We start from the raw sequence: 27,849 nt of genomic DNA, 5'->3' as shown, positions 1-27,849 counted from the left end.
AAGGGCTCTTGGCCTCGGCGAGTCCCGCAGAGGCGATGCCGGACGCTCCGCGCAGCACCTCCGCCCCCTGCCCGGCCCCGCCGCTGGGCGGGGGGAGACGCCCCTGCGCCCCGCCGGCTCTCGCAGTATTTGCCGTTTACCTGCAAATCGCAGAGCGTGGGGTGATGAGAGCCTAAGCGCTCCTTAAAAACGCGCAAATAATGGAAAAGAGGAAGAATGAATGAGTGCGGCGGCGGGGAGCGGCCCAAGAGCCCCACCCTTGACGGACCGGGGTGTCGAGGAGGTGAGAGGGGAGAGGGTTTGGGGGAAAAATCATCAGCTTTTTAAGCACATCTCCGAGCTGGCCGTGCTCGGAGGTGGGGGGGGGGCAGCCCACGCAAGGCCACTGCCGGGAGGGGGGGTGGCCTCCCGGCGCTCCCCGCAGCGCCCCCACCCCCGCGAGGAGATAAAAAAAAAACCACACACAAAAAAAAGGGGGGGAAACCCCGTTTATTGTGCTTGTGGTTGTCGCCCGCCTCGCAGGCGGCGCTCGGCGGTGCCAGGATTTCCCTGCAGCCCGCCCTCCCCGCCGGCAGCGCCGCCTCCCCGCGGCTCCCGCTCGCCGCCCGCGGCCCCGCGCCGCGCCCCCGGGACACGGGGCGCCGCCGCAGCCGCGCACTGACAGGCGCTCACAGGTGCCGCGCTCGCCCCGGGTCGCGGAGGGGCGGCTCCGCGCCGGCGGCTGGGAAGGAGGGAGGGAAGGGAGGAGCGGCGGGGGAGCAGCCGGCCGTGCCGTGAGTCGGGGAGCGGGGCGCGGAGCGGAGCCGGCACCGGCGGGCTGCGCGGCCGGGGCTGGGGGGCCCGGCACGGCCCCTCTTCCCTGCGGAGCGGCGGCCCTGCCGCACCGCGCCCGCTCCGGGGGCAGGGAGGGAGGCTGAGAGGGAGGGGAGGCATGTCGGGGTGGCCTGGGAGGGTATCCATTCACCCTCGCGTTTGACTGCGGAGGGGAGGCTGTGCCCGAGCGTCCGCATTGCTAAGGCCGTCTCGGGCTGTTCCTACATCACTGACGTTCCGGGCTGAAATTCGCCCCCTATCCTCGCTTTTAATTTTCTTGCCTGCCTATTTTGACGTGCCTGATTCTATGCCCTGTCTCGGAGGCAGAAGGCATGCCTCCATCGCCCCGAAACAGCGCGGGCGGGTGTTGTGCGGGATGTCCCCTTTTGCTGCGCTTTTCTGCGTGGGTTTAAAAATAATCCTGCGCTTGAACGGCCCGGGGCAAAGGCGGGGCTGGGGCAAGGACGGGGCTGGGGAGGAAGGCGGTGGCCCGGCGTGATGCTGGCTGTCGAACAGGTCGGGAAGTCGGGGGAGAATCTGTATTGGGCTGCCGAAGATGAAGAAATGAGGGCGGTAGATTAATAAAAGGGACCAAAATAGAGGAAGTAATTAATTAGGACTTGCGTCACTGTAGGTTGTTGTTATGTTTTAAAAATAGGAAGGGGGGTTATTATGAAATGTTTAACGTAACAAATGTGATCCTGATCTTGTACTTTCCTTTGAAAAATATTTGGGGGGGAGGGAGGCAAGGAGAGCTCCCAGGAGTGAAATTACTCATGTGTAGACCATTATTTTCAGTTATATATGGGTTATAAATATGTAACATTGTACAGCAAAGTACAGGGAAAAAAAATCAGAGGCTTTAAGGTATGAAAACCTAAAGCTGAACAATTCTTAAGGCACACAGTACCAGAAATCTTGTAATCTATGTGCTGTGGCTCAGATGTTTAGAGGAATGACAGAGATACCAAAAAAGGCATCGTGATACTCAGCGCAATTCCAGAAGCAGAATTTTCTCCTTCCCTACAGAAAAGGAAAGCACATTTGTGGAAGCAAGAAGTGACAGATGTGGCATCTTAGCAGCTGGCTAAACATAAAAGCATATATCAGCAGGTGATTACTGTCACAAGGATTTATTTTTAAAGTGTCTTGTACTGAAAGGGTCCAGCCTTTTTTTAGTGTTATATGTTAAGATTTACTTTAGCTCTACAGCATGTTAAAAATAGTCTTTCAGCAGAAGCATTCAGAAAAGTAAGAGAAAACTCCTGTGTTCAGGACGCTCCTTGCTTTGAACATTTGTTTTTTATTACAGCACAGAGAGGAGAGGAACTGAGCAGGTTCTTGGGTCGGTAGGATAGTACTGAAGGGAATGATTTTTCCTGGCCTCAGTATAAGCCAACGGTATCTGGGAAGGAAACAATGGGGCCTATCTCCTCCTTAGATTAAAGATAATCACAGTTACTGTTCTCTCAGGAGTACCTCATGCATCCACAGAAGTGAAAATCAGGCTGCAGAAAGTACCTCTGTGCTTCTGCCTCTCTTCTACGACGGGCAAAGCCCCAGCCAGCATTACCAGGAGGTGGCCTGGGTGAATTTTGGGAAGGAAAGATGGATATCACCTAAGAGGCAGCCCAGAGCCACTCTTTCCCTGAGGCAGTGTGGCTTTGCACCGTCCCTGTTTGACTGCTGTGGCTAAATTTACTTCAAAGAGGCGTCTAAAACTGTTCCAAACCACTTATATCATCTTTACTGTAACCAAAGAAAGCCACAGTTCATGGCAAAACATGTTTTGCTCTCAGCTTTTCATAATTAGGTATGCTGCTTTAGTGTATAGTCTTCTAAGCTAGATGATTTCTTGTAGGAGAAATTCTGGTCCTCTGCCCGAGTCTTCAGAAATAATTTGGGGTAGGAGAGGGAACTGTCATTTAGAAAGAAATGTCCCTCTGCCACATAGGATTTGCCATCAAGTTCTCCTTTGCTTCTTGCCAGCAAGGCTGTGTCCCAGGGGCTCAGTGATGCTCCCTGACCAGTTCTTCCTCCTGTTCCTCACCCTCGTTGACAGAATTTCTGTGGATCAAGTCACCTGATGCCTATTTTGGCTTTTTGTAATGATGTGAAACACAACAGGCTTTCATCCTCCTGCATGCAAATGTTACTTTTTGAAAAAACAAAACCAAAATTCCCCAAAACAAACAAACAACAAGCATCACTTCTTTACATCCTGTTCCACCACCACTACCACCACACACACACCACCCACCACCCCCCGATTACCGTGATCAAGGCAGAGTAAATATATTTTCTCAAGATCTGAACCATCTCCAGGAGAACTGGCTGCCTCTCCTTCCCCCAGTGGTGAAACTGAACTAATTGGGTGGTCTATGCCTAATAGGTGCAGCCATGCTGCAGGGATACGGTATCCCCAGGGGTGCCAGCGAGCTGAAGGTATATCCTATATCCTGTGGTTGGTTGGTTGGTTTATTGTGTTATAGCAGGTGAATTTCCCAAATATATCCAAGTCTGAATGTAAATGGGATGTGAGGACAAATGCAGGTTTTGGAGGAGTTGTTGGATGGAGGACTGTTTTTAAGTGATTTCCTCTCCATGCAAAGCAGGCTGGTTACTAGCCAGTGAAAACAGCTAGCTAGTGCTGATGGATGTGTCTGGGTAGAGCAGTGGGAGCGGATTTGAAGCATCACCTATGCAGGGGAGGGTTTTGCTTGAAGCAGGATGACAGAATGAGGTGCAACTACCGAGTACAAACTCAGGTAAAGTTCATGCTGAAGAAGAGATCTATTACTAGTGCTATGTTAAGTAAGAAAGATTTCTGGATGCCTATAATATTTTACAGTATTCTGTATTTACATTCATAAGGTTATTGAGCAAAGATATTGATCCAGCATGTTGACTGCTGGAACTGGCTGACAAGAAGACTTAGCTTCCTCATAGTTTAAGGGTTAAATCCAGACGTGGTAAAGCTTCAGCAAACATACTGCCAAGATAAAATGAGATGGTTATAAACGGACAGAATTAGCCAGGGTGACAAGATATATTTATACCTTTACTTGGGTTTCATTAACACTTATGGAATAAATAGTCAGGTGTAGAAACAAATGGTTCTGCCACTAGTTAAGCCCATAATAGCACAGTTAGTTAATTTTTGTAAGCAACTGTGAGATTTTTCTTCTGAGAGGCTAATGAACTGTTCAGTGTTTTGCTTTTTGTCATGTGGTGGGTTTTTTTTGTGGTTTGGTTGGGTTTTGTGGTGGTGTTTGGTTTTTTTAAAGGGGGGAGATAAGCCATTTACAGGCTGACCCTACAGTTTAATAGCACAGTTTAACACCTAAAGCTCTGAAAACATGAAAGTGATAGTTGAATACTCAAACTAAATCAAATTTTCATGACTACAGTTGCTTTTTATGTGAGACCATTTTACTGAAATGTAAGTTTACAAAAAGTAATTTGAAATACTGTTATATTTATCTTTGAAATTAGGTGGGTTGCACAATACTTAAAACTTGATGACTAGCCTCTTATGAATGCTGGGGAGCCACATGAAGGGTTTCAACCCCCACTATGTGTGGGACAAGGCACAACTTAACTATGTAAATGTTGCATTAATGTTGTTTACTTGCACTGAATAATAGAAGAAAGCTCACCAAATCTGATACACTGCTTTGATTTCTATCATAAAGGTCAACAGGGAACAAGTTAGATAAGAAATAAAATGGGCTGATATAGTGAGTTATTGTGCAGGGGCTCATTCTGAATAAGCTAAGTGAACTTTTCTGTGGTTATGTGTAAACAGCAGCTGACCTGTTGAGGTACAAGTGCTGATGATGAGCTGTGGTCACTGAAACTAGCTATGACTTGCTTAGTCAGGTCTCTGCAAAGTTCTTTGGATGCATTTAGATGGCAATTTTTTTTCAGTTGTCTGTAGAGAAATTTCTAAAAATATGTACTTCTTCATGTCTTTTCTAGGAAGGTCTAAATGGTGTACTTCTTGTTTTTATTCTGTCCCTTTGAAATACCAGATGTTTCAAGCCTGGTTCTCGCTGTTCTGCTGTAGAAATTTTATGTGTATCTGAATATTTGTATTGTGCCTCCAACAAAGGAAACAGGTGTTGAGTCTTCATTCCAAAGTTTTTATTTGTATTAGAATATTAGATGCTGTTAAAAAAATGGTAAATAAAAGCAAACTGTTAGTCTGAATTTTTTTTTCCTCCAGTTAATTTTTTAAAAAGTCTGTACAGTGTAACAGTAAAGTCAAACAAACCTCAAAACCTAAAGCCTGTTGTGCTGCCAAAAGCAAGTATCCATAGGTTGGAAATGCCAATCGAAAATGGTGATACATCTATAAGTGCATTATAGTTGCATTATTTCTCATAGCCCTCTTGCCTCAAACAGTATGTGGGGTGAATGAGGTGATAAGTAACAAAAAGAGGATCTGCTGGAAATTCTGGGCTAAAGCTGAAGGTCCTGCTCTGTCAGTGTCCTCCTGGGTGGTGCTGGGCAACACTGTAATGCAGGTGGTGAAGGGACCAAATAATGGTTGCACAAGTAATATAATCTTGGGATTTCCTAACTTTGCATTCTTTGACTTTGCAACCTTAGTGTTCCACATATGATATTTCTAATTATGGGGTTCAGAATTCTCAGTGATACTCTGCAAGAAAGATCAAAGGTGCTTTGCTGTCACCACAGTCAGCATCTATGAAGCGTTTCTCCAAAGAGGTTGTGAAACTAGCTTTCTAGCCGGCAGAGCTCCCTGTCATGATCTTCACAAGGAGAAACCCTGATACCTGTAATGGTATGAGTAATATTGTTTCAAATCTTCAGCAGGAAGCAAAGAAGAGGCAGGAAGGAGATGGTAGACAAGACTTGAGGCTTAAGCCTTTAGTGAAGACGAGGCTTGATGGATCTTGTTGCTTCCATAAACACCTTCTCTGTTTCTCCTATTCTACTAGTAAAGCTCCTTATTGTCTTTTAACGAGGTGGTTTTCACTAGCCATACAACTGGGTCAGCTCCTGTGTAGTAGACAATTTTTTGCTTGGTTGGTTTTTCTAGTACTTGAGTGGTGCACTAGTACCAGGTGATGTACAGGAATGTAACACCAGTGTTGCTGGGTATTTTTTCCCCATATTTACATTCCTGCCTCTTTGCTTATTTTTTCCCTTACTTTGTGTGGCCGAGAAGTGTATGAGAGCAGTAATGGATTCTTCTCATTAAAGAAGGCTTTTAAATTTTACAAGAATCACTATTTCAGTAATTCAGAACCTTAAAGATCCTTGTGATACCAGAATAATTTTGGAATGTTCCTCTTGATTCTAATACTTTTAAATAGTATTAGTCAAGATATTGTGATCAGAAACAAGTTCCATTCTTTCTTCCTAATATGTGTATCATCAGTTCTAGTTAAGTAAAGCCTAAATCATGTGTGTTTACATGTATCTTTTTCATGAAGGTCTAAGTATTTTCCAGAAAACGCTAACTTCACCTTTTTGCCTCAGTTAATATGATTCAGTGTATACTTTGATTTAGCTTGACTTTAATTCTTTTTATTTATGAGATAGTGTAAATCAGATCTGAAACTCAAGCAAGATTAGTCCAAGATATGATGGAGTTTAAGGTGAATGTTTTGCTTTGCTTTTTCTCTCCCTTTTTCTGTGCTCAAAATGCACACCATAAATATCCTGTCTTCAATGTGACAGGCCACCATTAAGGAACCATATCTTGTTCAGACATGTTTGCCACTGTTTTTAATGATGAATTCTGTTGGGGAATGATCATGGGATTACTTTTTGGTCTTTATTTTTGGATTATTTGATAAACTGTCTTTTGGGAACTAAAGCGTAGTTTCAGTTTGGTTAAAATTTATCCCCAGAGAGTGGTTAGGCCAGTCTTCTCAATGTTCAGATTTCAAATGATGGCTTAATCAATTTTAATTTTACGAGCTTACTGTCATTTGAAGCATTAAAGTGACTCATTGGTTCTTTGAGAGTACATGTTTCTGTAACCACAAAGATTAAAACCAAAAGCACCTCTGATGCTAAAAGCTGCATGTGCTGCAGTGAGGGTGAAGGAAAAAGAAAATGCAGGTTCTGCCTGCTGTAGTTTGCTGTAAAGGCCGGCCATAGCATTTCTCCCCAGCGCTGTGATCCCTGCAAAGGCACTTTTCTTTAGCTTTTGCATGACTTGTCTGTATTCATTTGGAGGATGGTATGTGCCTGTGTAGTCTTTGGCATTTCCTTCTTTTAAGGATGCATGGGCCCTAAAAATAACGTTAGGGGTTAGTCCAATTTAAGGAAGACTTGAACAGTAGGAGAGCTGCATGGCAAGTGAAAGGGGGACAAGGAAAGAATAGTGCCATTGATTGTCCTGCATGTCAGATGCAGCTCACATGTTCCTGCTCCAGATAGAAAAGATCACTGCTCTTCATCAAGTTTAAGCTGGTTCTTTGCTGGCTCATGATTTTCTGGCAGATGACCATGGAATAATAACCACAGTTCGTAAGAGGGTAAGATGCAGCATATCTGGGGGTATTTTCTGCTTGGATGTTTAAAAACCAGGTGGGAATGTGGAGGTAAAGCATGGAGCAGTGTGTCCAGGCATAGGCTGTATATATGGCATATAGAATTGTATTTTACTTCAGTCCAAACACTTGGAGTAGAAAGATGGAATGGGAGGGAGGTGATGTTCACAACAGTTACATTTCTGTTACAAAGCTAACAGTACTCTCTGCCTCAAAAGATGCAACAACTGAAGAGCTGTTTTTTGTGAGATTTTGTTGTTGTCATTTTTTGTGTGCAGAATTCTTGATATACTATATACCTGGCTTGTGATTAGGGCTTCTGATGCTATAGTAATACATTGCTTAGTTTGGTCATCTTGCCTAAAAGTAAATGGTAGAATCTAGTCAGTTTGAAGAAAACTTTAAACGAAAAGATTGGATTGTTAATATCTGCTCTAACTTGTTTCTTATTAATGATACACAAAGTAATTAGTGGTAGGAGAAGTCATACAGACTGCATAGAAAGTCTATCATTATGAACAAGAGAGTGGACTGAGCAGGCGAGTAATTTGTATGGCAGCTGCTCTGTTCCTATATGTCCCTTCCCCACGCATGCACAGTATGATTTTAGTGGGTAGGGAGGCTGTATTTCTTCAGGTTTTGTCTATATGCACCCTCGGGCATGATGAATACTTGTCTCAGTCTCCCAAGTTTTTTAGACAACATCCACTAAGGTCAACAGCAAAGACAATAAAGTAATTAATTTTATGGCAGAGTGGGCTGTAGAGCTCTCTTAAAAATACATATTTCTAGTCCCAAAGAAGAGACGTTACAATAGCAAGAGCCCAAGTAGGTTAGGAATTTGTAGGGGTTTCTATAAAGGAATTTGTGAGGACAAAAATAAAACCCACCTCTCCAAATGAAAGCAATGATCAAGTAGTTCATGCTGTGGACAGCTTTCAGATTTTTGTCTGAGAATTAACTTGACTTTCAGTTGCAGTAGTTATTTTACCTTGAGTCTACAAAGTGCCTCTACTTTGGCAGAGGAATATACATTGTAAATAAGGTATTTTGTGGCATGGTATAACAGTTGGATTGCTGGAATATGTTCTGAAAACCTTATAGGAGGAAGAAACAGGAGTAGCATCTAGCGAGGCAACAACGGAGAAGTTGATGCTGCCTTTGGTAAGAACAGTATATCCATTGAAATGTAAATCTTTAACTGTATTCAAGTAATCCCTAAAATACAAATATATAATCTGCATAAAACTGAAAAAATATGTAAGGAAACAAGCAGGCTTCAATGCCCAAATGAGCAATCTAAACATGAAATTAACTTGTATTGCTAAATTGCAGCTAATTTTCCTGCATCAAGCCTGCTTACATATCTTTCTCCCTTGCATCTGCAATCCCTTCCCCACTTCCGCTGTCCTCCATCTCGTGGATTGACATCCCTAGCTCTTATGCAGAGGTTCTGTCCTTCCTGAATTTGGGTTGATGGCGGTTCCTTCCTGCTGAGTTGTTTGGGGACAGAGCAATATAAGCAGGAGGGGCAGTATCTTTAATAGAGAGGGGATTTTTGAAGACTCTAGCTGGCAGGCACTGATACGGAATCTTCCAAAAATTATGTAATTAAAACGCCTTAAAATTGACCATCCTGCTAATTCACAGTGATAGGAAAAGACACATACCCAGACACAAATTTGAATGTTGGGACTAGATTTAAAAGTGCAGAAGTGCCAGAACTTTTTAGCAAGGCTGTGGATTTTAATGGGTGGTGCATACATAGGAGTAAAGGGTATTATGGTGGAGCAGGGGAGTAGAAATACATAATTTTGTTTTGTCTCATTAAAGAAACAGTTTAACTATTTCTGTTACAATTATCCCACCTCTCTTTAATCCTCCCAATAAACATACACAGATTGCTGCAGATGAAGGATAGAAAATGTTGGCTGGAATGGCAGCCTAATATTTATAAGCAACTCTGAAAATGAGCTTTAAAATCGAAGCTTCCAAGACATCTGAAGGGTAGGTGGACATGTTAAAAAACACATCATGTAAGAAATTGTGTGTAACAAAATAGTATGGTATCTGCGGAAGTAGGAGCAGCTGTCTGTGTGTGTGTGTACATTAAAGTCTTGTCTGAAATGGTAATAGATAACTTTTCTGGTGTTCTGATTCAGCGTGTTCTTTCAGGCCATCTGATGAGGTAGCTGTCAGTAGTTACTGGGATTTCTGAATTTCAAAGTTTGCAGTTCTTGAGTTAATATCCTGGAAGTACAAATGTGATCTCAAGGTCAAGTTTTACAGCAGTAACAATATATAGGAGGTGGACGTGAGAAGAAATTATAGAGTACTGTCAAATTCAAGAACTATCTGCATTTCTCCTGAGTAAAAGTCAATGAAGCCATGTCTCTCTTTATTGTGTCTTTTTTCTTCAAAACAGAGTAGCTGAAGCTTGACCCTGGATTCTGCTTGGTCATGGATTTGAGATAGCCTTGTTAGAAAGTTGTACTTTAAAATGTTTAGTTTTCTGTGTTCACTTTGAGTAGGCTAAGATGCTGCGACATGTGTGCCCTTCCACTTGCACAGCATCAGAAGAGAAAAAGCTTTTAAAGTTTGCAGATCTCAAGCCATTCACGGCAACTTGACAGGAAAGAATTTATTCAGTTCTCCATGCAGGACGTGAAGTAGTGTCAAACACAGATATCTATATTATTTTTCTATTTTGTGCTGAAAGACAAGAACTTTCCACACACAACAGTTTGGATGAGAGATGTATTTTGATAACTTACAGGAGATTTGCCCCTTTCAACCTTCATAATCATCTTGATGGCCAAGAAAACATAATCTGTGGACAAAAAGACTCTGAAAGTTTAGCATGGCTTTCCCTAGATAAAAATGCTTTCCAAAATATTTAATTCTTAAGAGAAATATCACATATTTTGGGGGAAAAATGCTGTTCATATCTTGAATAATAAAAGCCAGAACATACCATTGGGAACCTGTCTATGACAAGCTGTAGTCCCTTCCTGAATTGTTACCCAGTTCTGTGTCAGTATGAGTCCTGGCTCTGCCTGATTTGTTTGAATTAGACAATGAGCAGTTTTTAGGAAAAAAATCCAAATAATAGACAGTCCACCACAAGCCTTGTTAAATTGTTCTTGCTGTTATGAAAAGGTACTTTTTCTTTCTTACCTTGCTTTGTCTATCTTCAGCCTAGCAACCATCACTGATAGTATCAGTCTTGTGGCTCTTCTGAAACACTCTTTGGTTTAGTGGCCTCCTCCCAGAATTGTGGCTACTGGGACTGGACGTGGTGATGGCCAAACACAGAATTACTGGACCTTCCCTTTCCCTTGTCAGTGCCCTCATATGCAGCAGGGAATTGCAGTAGCTCCTTGGGACTGCAGCACAAGAGGATCAGGTTCAGATGATAATCTCTTCTAACCTGCAAAACTCTCACTACTGTTTCTGAGCACAATCTTCCATCCTGAAAGTGTGGCCTATGTGATTTAGTCTTAAATTTTAATCTCGAATGCATGACTTTGGCTGCTGTTAAAACTCAAGTGGCTTGTTGATATTCAGATATCAGCTAATAAAGATCACTTTCTTCTTCTCATTTCCATTATCTACCAGTTAATTTTCCTCTTCTCCCCTGATCGCCAGTCTTCCAGTGCAGGTCGTTTTACGGTAATTCACTGACTGAAATGGATGAATTGAATGCAAAGAGCTTAAGAGCATCCACTGGCAGTGCAGGTTGAAAGCCCTTCTGCTGAGCAGAAAGCCCAAACGAGTCCTAATGCCCATAGAAAAAACAGTCACAATTCTGTTTCTAACATCTTGTAACATCAGTCTGACTTTGTATGCCATAAAAAGCAGTGTCAGTCCCAACAGGGAGAAATCCTATGAAATCAGGCATATTAAGCTGGTGTGTAAGAAGCCATACTTGATATACTCTGAGATTCCATGACAGGAAAAAAGAATGTTCTTTTGGTTTTGAGTGGATGTACTGGGTAGAAGAGGAGCTGTGTATATTGGGTGTTGTACAGCCATATCCTTCTATTGCAGATGTTTCAGGTTTGTTATCTTGTCATCTATTTAGTAAGCAAAAGTCCTGATTCTGATCTGATTTGTAGTAGTTATAGCTTCCAATAATTACACTGTTTTGATTACTGCTAACTGAGAAGATGTGGACTAAGTGACTAAAAGTTAATCTTTGTTTTTTTAAGGTATCAGAGAAGTGTTATTAGCAGCTGTCAAGCGCTACAGTGTTTCAACATGTACATTTTGTTTCATTCTTGTGTCTTGCATTTGATTTTTGGAATATTCCAGCAAAAAACAGACATAGGAGTTTGCCGCACTTCCTGAGGGGTGTTGCTTTCCAAATGCAGCGTGTATACCAAGATGTTTATTATATTGATGAACTCTTTGTTGCACTCTGATAAGGGCATGAATACTAAATTTGACCAAGGTGCAAATGACTATTTCCTAGTGCCTAGTAAATGACAGTCTTTCAATGGAAAGCCCAAGAAGAATATTTCAGTGTCTGGAAAAATACATAAGAAAATTTTCTGTATCTTCTCCCACATGAGAAAGGTGAATAGCAAGAGGTATGAAGGCAGTTTCATTATTTATTAGGCTTAATCAAGTTCTACAGAAGTACTCAGTTTGTCACGTTGGATAAGTCACTAGGAATGTAACAGCCAAAATGCAAGGCAGATAGAAAGTCTCTCTGGATTTTTCAGGTCTTCACAGTATTTTTGTTCTTAAAATTGAAATTTCATTTTCAGATGTAATGCTCTTTCAGCCTGTGTTGGCACCCTGGGTGAAACTGCCTGCCTTGTTTCAGACAGTCTAAAACAGTCACTTTGGGAGGTGTGAACTTTCTTAATCAGCAGCCATTAACCTGGGATCCTGGTGACTATTCAACTGTTCCATGTAACTGTTCTATTGCAAGCTGCTAATGTGTTGTATTTGAAGAGTTTTGGTTTACTGATTAGGTGCAGATTTTTTAAATTTCATTTTTGTTTGGACTTTTCTTCTCTTCCCATGCTAAATTGTCTCTGCCTTCCCACTTTTGTTCTCTAAAGTGAATGAATTATGGTCTTTCAAGGAATGGGGAGAGTTTAACAGCAGTGACGGTGGCAGGATTTTTGTTTAAGAAAACAGACCTATATAACTCGAATTATTGTAGGATAAACCACATCTAGTGTTCTGAGAGAAAAACAACAACAAAACCCCATTTTTCCCAGGGATGTGGTTTAACTTAAGAAGCATAAGACTACAGCAATAGAGGTGTTGATGAACTTTCTAACATGGATCTTTGTAGCTGTTGGTGAACAATTTAACGATTTCCTCCAGGAGGGATTTCCTTGGGCTCCTTCCTTGGAGCCCAATTATGCTGCCTTGCTGCTTCTGCAGCCAGAAGGAGCATACCTCTGGTGAATCCAGGTAGTACCCACATACAGAGGAAAAGAAGGAATGCCAGTTTGGTAATATTGCCTTCCTTCTAGAAGTTACTGTACGTGCCTTTTGTTGGGACTATGTTTCAAAGTACTTTGGTTATGATATTTCTATTCCTTCCCATGTGAGCTATATCCAGAGAGTCTGTGGAACAGGCCCTACATTATCCGTTAACTTTTTCTGGTCCAGTACTGAAGCAGCAACACTGAGATGGTGATGCCCTCCTCGGATGCAAGTTCCCTCTTAAATTTCTTGACTGTGCTCTGGCTGTGTGCTCTCCTGTAATTCAGGGAGCTGAAGTGTGTTGCTTCTCTGTGTTTCTACAGAGGCTACCTCTGTTAAAAGAAACAGTCTAGACTTTTACAAGAGAAGAGCGTGCCACACTGTGTCTTAAATTAATACATTCCTGGTGCATTGTTATATGGGCGAATTTTTTTTTCCGGGTATAGTTTGGATTTGCACTCAGGACAAAGGAATTGGTCTCATTTTCTGCTCCCCTTGCCTATGCTGAGGAGATCAAGAATACCTGGCCACTTCTGTGTCTTGGATTCTGACCATCTTTACATTGGTTTTGTTTTCTGAGTCGGTGGGGGGATTTTTGTCATAGCTGTTGTGTGTTGGTTAGTTTTGGTGGGGGATTTTGTTTTTCCTAGTGTTTGAGTAGAGGTTTTTGTCCCGGGCTCTACAACATGTCACCTTTTCTTAAATTTCCAAGGGATGGTAAACCATACTAAGCAACATATCATTCCTCCTATGACTTGAATTCTGACTCCCTGGAGCTTGCAAGAACCATTAGAAATTTGCTTTAAATAGCCTTCAGTAAAGGCAGAAGTTCATCTTACCTACTTATTAAAGGATTAAGTAAATAAACGTGCCCTTTACAGAGGGAAGTAGGTCCCTGAATTATGTTTTTATTTGTCTGCCTACACCCCATTGCCTTCCATACCAGCTGTATAAATGGTACATGAACGGCTTGCAGCATGTGGTAACAGCTCATTCTTGGTCAAAAGAGGTGCATCCATGCCCAAAGGGATTGCTGCACCTCATTTCTGTGCTGTTAAGAGTTGTATAAATAAGACATGCAAAGATCAAGCAGAGTTATAACAGCCTAGCAGCAAGTATCACAGTGAGAAGTAAGGCCTTCATATATGTCTGCTTTGTTTCAGAATGAGCTTCTCTCAACTCTGAATTAGTGCAACCTAGATAAGTATGGGCTTAGTATATTTAGCTGGTGTTGGTTTAGCCAGACCTAAAGGTAAGTTTTGCCTTGTGCAACTGACTGTTCTTCCTACCTGTCCCCCAGTTCTCTGCCACATGTGAGGGTCAATACGTTCGAGATTTCTAAGAGGCAAGCTGAGGTTTTACTGAAAAGCCAGGTGGTTGTTTAATTTGGGTGGAATTTAGCTGTTAGACACCTGGTATAGGTCTTCACAGTATCCAGGGAGTGGGGTGCCACTGCTGATCAGTCTTAATTCTGTAGACAATGGTTTTGACAATGGGTTATATATTTAATGGTCAACTTGAGGCACTCTCTCCCCTTTGATCTGCCTTGTCAGAAGTAGCATTAGGAATTTAGCAGCTAGTTGGCCTTTGTAAACGGGAGTTAAAGGGAGCTGCAAATGCAGGGCTTTGCTCCTGAAGTAGGAGGAAGGAGAGTCGACTCATCCCTATTTGGCCTGTGAGGGCTGCAGAGAGGTGTGGCTGGATGTTGTCATCTGTGTTACCTAAAGTCTAGCCTAGTTTCTGTTGAAATACCTGATTAATTTTGGGGTTTTCATTAATGTGGGTTTTGGAACAAATTAAATGTGACCAAGGTCCCAACAAGGATCTGAAAATTGTTTTCTACTGAAGAACTCTTTACAAATGAACACCAATTTGCATCATTAAACACACGCTTCATTCAGGCTGCCCAACAGGATTGAACACTGAGACAGAAATTACCTCTTGGAGTGCCTTTCTTATAAGGTGACAGCCACTTAGGCTCAGCTCGTGCTTTGGCGCATGCATGTGTGTTCTTTTACAGCCTTTCCAGGGAGGTGGTAGTTGTGTTACAGCAGTCCGAGTTTGCTGTGATGCTCTTCAAAAGGGTCATGTATCTTGGATTTCCTTAGAGACTAACTAGCAGTTGGATATTCTCCCCACCTCCCTTCACACCCTAAGGACTTAGTGTGTGAGAGGGTTTGTTCCGATAGGAGAACTCATCATAAAACATAGCAACTTGTTTCTCACAAAAAAGGCAAGTTGTTTTGATTGAGTATGGTATTACACTGCTGTGTTTCAGTGTCAGTTTATGCCAGGTTTTAAATAGGAGAATCTGCAATGAGTTTGTTTTCTGGTAGTCTGTATTCCTTTCAGGCTAGCTAACATTAACAGGCAGCAGCATTACTGTGGCTGGTTTTCTTTTGATCATGCACAGCCCTAGTCAGGAAATGGGTGAGGAGGATGAGTCATGATTACATTACCCTAATGTGTCTGCCTACTACAAGTTTTCTTTTTGCCACCAATACTCTTTCCCTTGACACTGCTTCTCAAAACAAAATGTCCATTTTGGAGCACTTTGGAATAATGACCTTTAAACAAAGGGATTTATGTTCTCTTGCAGTCTCAAGGCAAAGTTCTGAGCAGGAGCCCCTGCAGAGTGCAGAGAGAACATGAGCGTCTGCAAAATGCTTTTCCAGAAAGCTGTAAAAGGCAGGACTTGACTTGCAGTACATTAGGTCTGCTTGGGTTCATTGGATACAGCATGTTTTCCTGACCCACTTAATTATTCTGTCATGTTGCCTGCACATGCCGGCTTGAGGTCCAGTGTTCTCTATATACAGACACTGTCATCTCGCTCACTGTTTGGCTTAAGCTGTGTCTTAGAGCTGCACTTATCTCTTGAAATATGGCCACAGTAATGGGAAGATAGGTGCTGACTACTGGTTGAGGTAAAACCCTGAGTGTTGAGAAGTTAGCTTTAGTGGGATTTGAGACAGCAATATTTCAGACAGTTTAATTAAATACATGGGATTTAGAGTTTGAAAGAAATATCAGCTGCTAATCAGTAAACTAGCTTTAGCGCTGAATTGCCACTGTGCCACTCTGAATATTCAGACAGTATACCTCCGTGCAAGTGCTGGGTATATTGATTTCTTTCAAATTAAACTGATTAACTCTGCCTGGTTTTAAAAGCAGTATGTGAAAATGACTGTTGGCACAGAGTGGATGCACTCTGATACTGCTTGATATATTCCAGAAAAAAAGGATGCTGATCAATTTAGTACAAGCAACTCAAGTTAATAGAACATCTGTCATAAAGAGATTTCAGGAGGAAGTGGAGACCCTGCACTGCTGTCCAGCATGATGTGTCCCTATCAGCTGGGGCATGTCGCAGGTGTCACTGACATGCTGCAGAGCAGAGCCAGGATAGGACATGTCTTCCAGTTGTCACTTATTCCTCTGGATTCTTACCTCTGCTTAAATGGTGCCTTCAAATAGTGGAGTTGTTTTGTTAGGAGTCCAGCTGAAACTCACAGTGAAAACATTATTTCTATTTTTTTTCCTTTTGTTTCATATAAGGGTGATAAAACAGTTACTTTAGTTGTATTAACAGTCTACTTCAAATTGCATATAGACAACAAAATTCTAGAAGTCCTATTTATTCCATGATTTTCTCCCCATTCCTTAAAGAGGGCACAAGTTGGACCAAAAAAGAAATTCAGTGAAGATTTTTGTAATCCATTGAAGAATTTATTTTCTTCCATCTACCCCAACCCTATGCTCTTTGATCTCATCTTGATGACCGTTCATCTCTCTGAAGGAGGCAGAACTGCAACAGAGCAGAGGATTAATCTGTTTTCTATGTAATAAAACAAATAAGTCCAGTGCAAATTTATATTTTTCTGTAGCTTTGTATCTCTACCTCATTGCTAGCCTTTACATATAGAGGGCACTCTGGCCTTCAAGTTTATTTTAAACCTAGTTTATCAGCCACTTCAAGATGGTAAATATTTATTTCAGGTGAAATGCTTTGACAACTGAATAATATGAGAACTGATTGTTATAATATGCCTATGCCACTTGTGTGTTTCAAAGAGACAATGCAGAATATTTGACTTAAGAGATTAAGGGTATGTGAGAATTGGAGACAGAGTTCAGGAAAGGGGGAATTTATTTGGTGGAATGATTTCTAAAATAGGCATTTTAGATTGCCTATTGTCAGGACCTACCAGTTAAGGAAATGTTAAACTAAGAATATTAAAAAAAAAAAGTGATAATAAACTCTTAACTGTTGCTGGAAAAACTTCATTTGAGTATGACAGCAACTTTGGAAACCCTAAGGCAGAAGCTAGTGGAGCTACCAAACCATTTTTGTATCAGAAGTTAAAATCTGGATGTAATTCCATGGACTTTTTTTCTTGCAGAAGAGTTGGTTAATAATTTCCCATCCCTTCTGCCAGAACTCCTTCCTTTCTAAGAATGATGTTTTGTGAGGTAGCTGAGCTATTTAATGACTTGTTGCAGCTGAAAGTAGCAGTTTCACTCCTAGCCTGGGGATCTTATACCCCTTTCCTAGCCAGTTTTCACCCAGTTCAGTGTGCTGAACTGTCTTGTAAGAAGTCAAGTGTGTGCACGTGGTAGGGGGAAGGGGAGAATGCCTTTCTGACAGCAAGTTACATTGGGCTTGAACTCTCTTGAAGCAGTGCCATCGGTCACCCTGCAGCTGTTGGTAAGCCTTTACAGTAAACTGAGTCAGTGGGGAAGAATTGCTGCTGTGACTGGTTTGCAGTGTGGCTTGTAGATCTGCCTGCCCACAGAGGGTACAAAGAACTGCAGTGCAGAACCAGGAACCAGCAGAGAGGAGTGAGGAATCCAGGGTGGGAACTTCTTAAACCAGCTTTGAGAGCAGATCTGGGTTGGGGAACTACACCGTCTGTGTCAAGAGAGAAAGCCATCTATGCTAACCTGCTCAGAATCAAAAAGGGTGTGGATTAGTAATCCACTTAAACTGATATGAGTGCTGGCTGACATCAAAAGGGGCAGTACTGCCTGCCTCAATCCACATCTTCCCAAGTTCTTCTGCTTGGCAATACCAGCATTTACATGAACAAGCCTTGAGCTGCATCAGGGAGCTGCTCTGGCTAAAAACTGTTCCTTTCTTCTCCCTCAGCAGATGAGATTTCAGGCAGAGCAGTTACCCAATCTTTTAGGTGGCACATGAGCTCATTTTATAGGGATTTTTTTGCCCCGTTTCACAATCATTTTCCTTTGGCCTAAAAGAACTGCTGGACAAGTTTTTAAGCCTTTCCATCTAATGGCTTGTGAGTTTATGGTCCCCAGCTGTTTGCTCGTCTGGTCTGTTGGCTTTGTAGGAAGAAACGTGTGGCTGTGCTTCAGTGCACAGTCCGATGTAGCATAACCTCGCCTTCACCAGCTAGACTTTGTACTGACATGTACCTGTGCCTAAATCTGCATGGTCTGCACTCACACAATTTTTGAAAGCCAATGATAAAACAACTATATGGTATTAAATCCATATGCATGAACATGCCAGCCAACAAAGCTAAGAAGGTAATAAAGAGGGATCTCTCAGTCCATGGAGCCAAATACGAGAATACAGTGAGCTCATTAAATGCCTGTCTCTGGAGAAGAGAGATAAAAAGAAGAAAAGGTTTTTATTATTCTAGAAAAGATGCTAAGTTCTCAAAGCTGAAAGACAGCTTTGACTGAAACCTGTTGGAAGGTGAAAAAAAATTGCTTCATGAAAAAAATATTGGAATTATGTAAGACATTCTAATGAGTGGTCAAAAGCACAACTGCAAAAACAGAGTCTATAAGGCATTTGACTTAATATTGCATCACAGCCAAACTCCTAAAACATTAGTCCTCTGCAGTGTCAACAAAGCATGTATTAAAAACCTTTAAAATCTCAGAATAAACATGAGAAAGAAGTTAGCATCAAAGAGGGATATATTTCTATTGAAATAATGCTGAGGTCTTTCTATACAGCATTGGGCTGCATAGTATTTTTATAAGCAGCCTGCAGATAAGTGTAAAACTGTTGTAGTACAAATTTGCAGGTGATGAAGATTGGCAAGGAAGTATATTGATGAGGAAGATGGAGAAATCTCAACTAATTTATCGATTGATAGCTTGAGCATGTTCACATAAAATGCTTTCTCCTTCTGAGGGTATGGCCTTGCTTTTTATCCTAAAGAACACACATCCAGCTTACTAGCTGGAGAATGACATCTTGGAAAGCCTTCCTCCCCTCACCCCCCAAACAATAGAGTCTTACTGGACAAACAGTGTTAATATGAGGACCAGCATAATTAATTGATTAAATGAAGATATGCCTGTAGTCATTCTAAAAAAGAGAATGGGGATGCCCACTCTGAACAAAGAAATGGCAGTGATAATAAATTTCTATTTTTGCCAATATAGTTTATCCTGCTTGGAGAACCTGTTTTTGTTATACCAGCACAAGAACTCTTAAATGGTTTGTGAAATAATGCTACCTTGTAAATACAGGAAAATTTCTGTTGTAAGATGGTGAGGATAAAAGCAGAAATATGATCTTGTCTATAAACAAGGCAGCAATGACGGGAAGAAACAAGTGATTGTTATCTTTGTATATGCTGTTAGGGAGAATGGTATTGAAATGTTGTCACTAATTCTGATATGCTCTGAAAAGGATGTTGGAAAATTGGAGAGGGTTCAAAGGGGGGAGAGAGGTATTTGAAGGCTTAGAATAACTCTTCCACCATCACCAGATGAGGAATTCCCCCTGTTCACTTCGATCAAAAAGGATGACTGAGAAACAACTTGGTTAGTATTCAAGTACCTTAACAGGGATGAAGGTTACTGGTTGATAAAGGGCCCTTGTAATCTCACAGACTCATACAGAAAAAAATAATAACTGGAGACTGGGGCCAGTTGTTCAAATTAGACAGCAGCCCCAAATTAGTTAACTTCAGCTCTTTCTTGCTGCGCTGGTATGACTGTTCGAATGCTACAATGAATTGTGAAACTGATTTTCTTTTCAAGCTAGGTTGGCTTTCCTTTATTTTTCTCACAAGCTAAAATGAAAACTCTTAAATATGTGAAATACCTCATTCATTTCAATATAATGCACAAGTACTTTAACGGTTTAAAGTTGAAGGTGTTCCCTGGTTAATATGATTTACTCCAGCTGGATCCATTTGAAAGGGTAATATGCAGGGAAAGGTGGCAAGATTTTAAAGCAGTCAACAATTAAAAATCATTTCAGGAACTTGGTTTTTTCTTCGTTCATGAACATAGGCTTTAGCAGCGAAAAAGAGGAGGGTGCTGGAGAAATTGAAGATTCCTGGAGAGAAGGGTACTGTATGCAGCCTCTCCCTGCCTGTGCTTACACTTAATGACAATTAATGCTTCTTCAGGTAGACTGCTCACAGCCAGTGTACTGTTTATCTTTGATTTACATGGGAAAAAGTGTTTATAGCAAGGGAGGTGAAAATGTATCCTTATTATTTTTTTTCTTACATTTCCCATTCATTTTCCCTTCCAAAGACGACTGATAAATAATTAATTCCTTTGGTTTGGTTTGGTTTTTTTTGTGGGTGTGGGTTGTGGTTTCCTGTGTGCTCTTTTTTTTTTTAATTTCTCCCCAGCTAGCGCATAGCTGAAGTTTTCCAAGCCTTCCTTGTCATTCATTAATACATATGTATTACAGAGCATATTCATGTTTCCTCACCCCTGAGCAGACAATTGTTTCAAGAATTCAATCTGCTTCAAGTAGCAGTACCTTGGAGTATTTAGCCACTCTTAATCTGGAAAGATATATCAGGTGGAACTCTCCAGGGTTATCTTCCATCTCTGGAATGATTTGGATGTAGGCTTATTACATCTGCAGATGATGCTAAACCTGTGTGCTGTAGAGGCCAAGATTAAAATTCAAAGTGATGCTGACCATTTGAAGTGTCTGAAATTAATAGAATGCAATGCAGTGAGTATGGAGGCTTTGCTACAGGGGCATAGTCAAGAACAAGATGTAGAATAACCAGTTAGACAACAGGTCTTTACTAAAGGAGCTAGGTTTTTAGTGGACCTTAAACTAAACATAAGCCAACAGTGTTGTGATGCTGAAAGAAAAAATGCAGACACTCTATTAAGAGAGTAATAGAGATCTCAGCTTGAGTACTGTGTTTTCTTTTGGGCATATTTAAAGAAAGATTTGAGCCAAGGGGAGGAATACCAGAAAAGGAGGTTGGAGGGAAGCTATCTGAGCTCCAGAAAACATGAACTGTGTTGGAATGCTGAAATATTTGTGCTGTTTAATCTGAAGAAGAAAAGGCTGAAAGAAGATAGAGAATGCATAAGAATGAACTGTATTCATCAGGGTCCAGACAGGAGCAGAGGAGACATCAGTTGCATCATCTCTGATGAGTAGCCTCTCTGAAGTAAATTAGTGTGCAGTCTGCACCTGTAGGGAATTTTAAGAGGAGGGTGGACAAGCATCTTCCAGGACTAGCAGAAGGCATCTGGATCTTTGCAGGAGGATGGAGAAGTAAATGAATTGCATCATAGGGTCCCCTCTTGACCAGTGTTTCTGTAGCTGTGGGAAAGGATTGGGGATTTATTTGCCTTCATTTTCTAAAAAGTGAATATGCCACTGGGATAAAATAGGTTAGATTTGATCTAGGAAAGTAGGTTGAGTGCAGTTTGAGAAAATTAGTTGAACTGAAGTGTGATTAGCCTGATTGCTTTTACAAAGTAATTAAACTTGTAGCTTTAATCAGAAAGGTGAAAATTCTTTGATGGAGGGAGAAACAAAGGGGCAAGGACTTCTTAATCTGATCAGGGAAGTTGACTTTAATACAGATGAATTCAAAGGCTGGGCTGCTTATAAGCAAGGTGAATTAGATGAACAATCTGGAGGGAGAAGTGTTACCACCTGATTTGGTTAAATCTACTCAGACGGTGGTGGCTCTGTAAGCAGAGGCTCACTGGTGGCCTGGTCTAGAAGTAGACAGACTTGTGGCCTCTCATCTTCAGAGGCTGCCAGTTGATATGGACACCTAAGTCCACAGGAGCGTAGAAGGTAAGCTCTATGGTGCACCATCTGCTGCTTTTCTTGTACCTGAAGGCTTGGTTATACCGGGAGGTTTTTTTCCTGCATTCAAGAATTGTGACTACATGAGTTCAAGCCCCTGTTACAAAAACAATAAAAACATGGTTTGCACTGATGATGTTTCAGGCATAGTGGAAGTATCGGCACTGACAGGGATGTTCTCAATAGATTGTTTGTGCTGCTGAAAGCTACTGGTAACTAAAACCTGAAATGAACCCCTAAAGCCTAATTCTTCTATGCTTGCAGATATTTCTTTGTGTTGAAGAGTTAGAGCACCTTATTGCACAGTTTATATTTGTCTTTTGCCGTGTTAGCATATTCTCATTTGGGTATTGAAATAATGTACAGACTCTGCTTTCTTCCAGCGACTTGGTCCATTAGATAATTCAATGATATTTTAAAAGTTGCTTTGGAAATGGGTTTCTCTAAAGTTCATGTTTCTAGCCAATGATGTGTAATGCAGAGCCCTTGCAAGGGATTGTCTTGTAGAAAGCCCATAGGCTTCCCAGAGTGCATCCTTGCTTCTGGTCCTGCCCTGTGGAAACAGGATTTTATTGCTATCATTTCTTTGCCTAGGACCCTGCTTAAGGATCTAGGTCTCTTGGGGTTTGTGCACAAATAAAATTTTGCACCTCAACCCTTATTTGTCTCTGGTTTTGTTAGCTTAGCTGTTGAGATACTTGCGGACAATCTGTCCTTTTAAAACAGACTGGAAAACTGAGCTGTGTAGATGATGATGATTGCTGAGTGGACAGAAGGTTTACAAGGCAGATTAAGTGCCTCTGAAAATATTAGTCTTTGTTACCAAGCAAAACACTTATATGAGAGTGTGAAGTGATAGGAATGAAAATGAGCAAGTGTTACAGCTGAACTAAAACTTTAATTTTCACTGGGCTGAAGTTTCTCTGGCTTGGCTCATGCTTGGATCTTGTTAGCAGAGGGATATCTCTTCAACTAGAAGAAAAATCCGTTCCTGTTGTTTTTATCTTAAATTAAGGTTGTCTTCTGTAGGCTGGCAGTGTGGGACTGTGGATTTTGGTTATGCGTTTTGTTTTCTGATAATTTCTCAATCAGCTCTCCAGCTGATTTGTGTAATTTGCAGACTTTTCAGTAGAGTGGCTAGTGAAATCTGCAGCAATGGTAGACTTCATTTTCAGCAGAGGAAATACTGCTCAAAGTAAGCACATAATAGTGAAAGTTCTTCTTTTCAAATGTAAAGCCTCTTGCACTGGCCAAATGGAAGGCAAGGCCTTCACAAATACAGGGACTGCTGTATAGAGAAGGATTATAATTCCTGGCACCAGAGTCTCTTGCAGCATCCTCTGAGGTAGTGTGGTTTTACACTGCCCCTTACTGGGGCTCTCGCTTAGTGCAAGAACTAGAGGAGATCTGCATGCCCAAAAATTCGCTCGTTTTGGGTTTTTGCATTTTTCCCTCCTGAGCTATGAGCTAAATAAAATACAGTGCTTTTGTTGTGTTTCAAGATGGGTTATTTATATTAAAAGTTATTTTACACTTGATTTTAGTATTTCTTGATGATCAGATGTCTCATTGTATCCTTTAGGTTTCTTTGAAACCTTGTGGAGAAATCTCCTTTGTGGAGAAAACTCCTTTGGTGTTGGTCTTGATGATCTTTGTGGGTCCCTTTCAACTCAGGACATTCTGTGATTCTATGGTGATAATGGTCTTTGATACACATCCAAACATGTGGAAGCCATGAAAGCTTTGAATGAACTAGGATTTGTTTTCATTTTTAAACTAGTGACCAGCAAGTGTGACTTTGGATCACATTGACACTGCATTGACATTCATTCCAGATTAAAAGAGCTGAAAGAATGAGAAATTTGAATCGGGGGGATTCTGCCTGTTTATTCCTGAGAAGTGAGATAGAGCTGAGTTCACTAGATAAACACAAAACAACCTCATCCTTCTAAGAATGATTGTACGAAGTTTGCTAAGAATAGCCTTCTCTTTAGAGCTGAGGACGTTTTGTTTAGCTAAATGGGTTGCTGGGGTAGAATGGTAATCTCGGCATGGGGAGGGAGGGGAATAATGCAGTCAATTTTTCAGTTTAAAACTGAAAAGTAACTGAGTTGACTAATTGGTTCTGTTGTCATGGGGTGTGGCGCAAGTAGGGATCTTATTTAGGATTTACTTTTGTATCTTACAGTACTCATATGGAGTTAAGTTGGTAGAATTTTGGTATGTAATGTGAATCTCCGAGTATTCTGTAGATACTAATGAATTACCATTTTCTTGTGTAGAAGGAAGCTTTGAAGTGCTTTTAACTGATGCAATCAAATGTATTTTCAAAATTGAACTTAAAAGTATAAAATGTCCTCATAGAACATAGACCTTATTTTGTATGACAGCTTTCATCTGTTTATACCTGTTGTACTTTTTTGGGGGAGAGCTTTTCAATATCTGAAGTACAGCAGATATCTGTTGGGAATCAAAAAAAACAAATACTAACCTGGCTAGGTTACCAGCTCCCCTTGTGATGCGCAATTAAGTATCTCACTGCAGGAACTAATTACTCGCATCAAAGGGTTTGTGAAAATGCTCAAATACTTCTTGAAAGTCTGGCTGTATAGCCATACAGTAGTAAGTTTAAAACTGGTGATTCTTACTAGGTTTAATTTGATTAAGGGACTATCTGTTGGGGCATCGATAAAAGCCAGCAAAAATAGCCCTTTTTACAGACAGCTTCCCTTCGCTTACTGCATAGAACAGTCTTTCTGTGCAAAACCTGCAAGCTCCTTTATGGAGTGAGGATGATGATGGGCAAGAGTATGAGGGATTTGGGCTGAGTATTCTGGTGAGGAGGAATGACCTGTGATGCTCTGGTGCTCCATGGACCGAATAGGGGACAGTATAAAGATGCAGGAGAAAAATGCGTTCTTATTCTGAGATTGCTCAAGAGTCAGGAACGGGTACTGTAAGGAATAAGTACACCATTAAAGCATTAATGAAGAGTGTTTTCCCATAATTTGTTGCCCCAATAGCCTGTTAGCCCTTGTGAACTGCTTTATCAGGCTTTTCAGAGACCACATTCTAATAGGAAGACTTGGTTTGTAAACGCTGTTTCATTTGGTTGCACAAAGCAGCTCTGAGTCACTGTGGCCTCATGACCTACATAATTCATGAGCTACAGTCTATAACTAATTGCTATGGGGAATTCCTATAGTCTAAAGATTGTAGTCACAAGAAAAGTCTTTCTTAAACACTTGCATTTGGATGTTTCTAACTAACTGTAAAGACCTGGACTAGCACTTTTCTCAATAAAACTACTCTTTTAAATGGGCACTCTTACCAGTTTGTGAGAGTTCCAGCACTAAATGGGGGTATCTGAAGTTCTTTAATCCAAGGTGGTCTACTCCATTTCCAAAAACGTTTCATGAATGACTCTGCCAGTCTTCCTGGGTCTACCAAAAGCTTAATGAATGTTATAAATGTGTTTCTGCGTGCGTTCTCAAAGGTCAACATTTTGAATGCCAGAATAAGGAGAGGAAAGACTGAGATAGTGATATTTATCAAATGAAATGTGCTCAGCAAGCGTGTCTAAGAAACTCTGACTTCAAAAAAAGCCATGAAGTCAGAGAAAGGTTAGCTAGCCCTTGTTAATCTGAACTCTTTTATCTTGCCTAATGAAGGGAAGCAACATCATAAAGCTAATCTGCAGGCTGGAACTGTCAGTACCATTAGTAATTTTTTTAGTAAAAACAAGACTGAATGAACCATGAAAAATAAATTAATGATAACCTGATCTTGTATCCCATGCAGGTTTTTTTCAAGTTCTGGAAGTAGCAGAGCATTTGGTTGCTAACTGACCTGAAACTGGTGCTCCACTTTGGAAAGATCTGCAGTGGGAGACATTCACCTTCACATAACCCACAGCTCTCTGCATCAGAAGAAAGGGACCTCATGTGCAAGAGTGGTTCAAGATGGTGATGTAATATTGATAACGCTGCAGGTCTCCTGAGAATAACTGACTTTGTAAGAGGCTTCTCCCTCCCCTCCCCTTCCTGGTTGTGGTGGTGGGTTTTTTGTTTTTTTCATTTGGTGTGGTTTTTTTTGTTGGTGTTTTTTTTTTTTTCTAAATAACTTCCTCTGAAAACTACAAGCAAGATGCCAGCCAAGACACCCATCTACTTAAAAGCTGCTAACAACAAGAAAGGGAAGAAATTCAAACTAAGAGATATCTTGTCTCCTGATATGATCAGTCCACCACTTGGAGATTTTCGTCACACCATACACATTGGAAAAGAGGGACAGCATGATGTTTTTGGAGACATCTCCTTTTTGCAGGGCAACTATGAGCTATTGCCTGGAAACGAAGGAGAAACCAGAGTTAGCCAGTCTGGTGGCTACAATGAATTCTTAAGGGCAAACAGCACTTCTGAATCCATGTTTACAGAAACTCCATCACCAGTGCTCAAAAATGCTATTTCCCTTCCTGCCATTGGGGGTTCTCAAGCCCTTACATTGCCCTTATTGTCACCAGTGACATTTAATTCAAAGCAAGAATCCATCAGGTCATCAAGAAATCCTAGGCTTAGCTGTGAGCCAGTAATAGAAGAAAAATTGCAAGAGAAAAGTAAACAGATTGCAGATGGAGAAACCTACAAAGATGAAATATGGGAGCAAAATGGTGGTTCTTTGCATTTTACTAATGGTAGAGACAGTCACTCATCCAGCTTTTCTGAACGATGCACTGATTGGCAAACAGTTGATTTTTTCAGTGACAGTCAACTTTCATGTGAACTAACCAAGACAAAGACTAAGTCAGAAGAATCCCTTTCAGATCTTGCAGGCTCTCTTCTCTCATTACAACTTGACTTGGGACCTTCACTTTTAGATGAGGTCCTCAATGTAATGGACAAGAATAAATCTTAGAACTGGTACTCTCTCGCTTCTTTAAGTGAATCACTTAAACAAAAACAAACAAAAAACATAGCTCAAAGGGAGAGACACTTAAAAATCAGCTGTATTTGCAGTTGTTTGACGGGTTTTCTAAACATATTCTTAAAATACTATTTTTTTACCTATTTTTTTTTCATAATTTTTATTACACTAAATTCTCATAGCAGGAAGGTGAAGTTTAATAACAGTTTTCAGCACATATAAAATGTTTTTAAGTACCAGTATTAATGATCAGAAACTTAAGAAACCATTTGAGGATGATATTGATTGTGACATTTGGTTAGTTCACTTCTACGGGCTTCTGAATATATGAGAGTCTCTAAGTGTCAGAAAGGAGACTGATATTAATTATTCACTTTTATAAATTATTAAAACATCACTTTACATGTAGGCCTCTTTCTAGAACCTTGTGTTTGTGGGTTTGATAGTGATCTTCTTCATTTTCCCATAGTACCATTTCTGTTGTATCTTCACTGTAACTACCTTCTCGGTCTTATACTACCGCTCTGTATTCAGATGTGATCAATTTGAAGGCTTTTTCAGTTTGAACACCTGGTCCAGAGTCTCAGCTGCTTTAAATTAGTATGCACAAATTTACACAAGTTGAGGCTTGGGCCTAACATTGTATATGAAATGATATGTTGTAAACAGGTGACACATGCAAGATATTATGGTTAAATTATTTTAAAAGTTGAAATATTTTTTGTGTGCATATTGGTTTTTTACTGCAGAGCCTACACATACAGTATCTCATCAAAATAGTCGCTTGGCATTATTGGTGCTCTTCTGAAAATTGTGTATTTGTGTGTCTGAGAAGAAATATGTATTGATGCTCCTTGCTTTTTTTCCCTCATTTATTGCCACACATGCTTAAACTTGCAACAGATTATTTTAATTTTTGAAGAAGGCACTGGTTATTCACAATGCTTGTGATGTGTGCTGCAACAGCCAATGTTTTGGGAAATGTGGATCCTTTAATACAATACCTACATGGATTGCATAGATATCTTGTGCAATACAATAAACAAAACTTTAAATTGC

At 40.8% G+C, this 27,849-nt stretch overlaps 1 protein-coding gene across 5 annotated transcripts; it reads left to right on the top strand.

The window, feature by feature from the left end:
• CDC42EP3 (CDC42 effector protein 3) lies at positions 1-27,849 on the top strand. Of its 5 annotated transcripts, XM_075089273.1 has the most exons (3): positions 667-773; positions 1,843-1,926; positions 25,669-27,849. In XM_075089273.1, the coding sequence occupies exon 3, from the start codon at positions 26,014-26,016 to the stop codon at positions 26,779-26,781; it is 768 nt and encodes a 255-aa protein (XP_074945374.1). In that variant the 5' UTR covers positions 667-773; positions 1,843-1,926; positions 25,669-26,013; the 3' UTR covers positions 26,782-27,849. The 5 variants fall into 5 exon arrangements, with proteins under 5 accessions (XP_074945372.1, XP_074945373.1, XP_074945374.1 ...); XM_075089271.1 differs by lacking the exons at positions 667-773; positions 1,843-1,926 and adding an exon at positions 1-283; XM_075089272.1 differs by lacking the exon at positions 1,843-1,926 and having other exon boundaries at positions 518-674.

This window comes from Phalacrocorax aristotelis, chromosome 3 (assembly GCF_949628215.1).
Source record: "Phalacrocorax aristotelis chromosome 3, bGulAri2.1, whole genome shotgun sequence".
NCBI classification, from domain to species: Eukaryota; Metazoa; Chordata; class Aves; order Suliformes; family Phalacrocoracidae; genus Phalacrocorax; species Phalacrocorax aristotelis.
The sequence above is the reverse complement of the archived record's forward strand: the minus strand, read 5'-3'. Positions and strand labels throughout refer to the sequence as shown.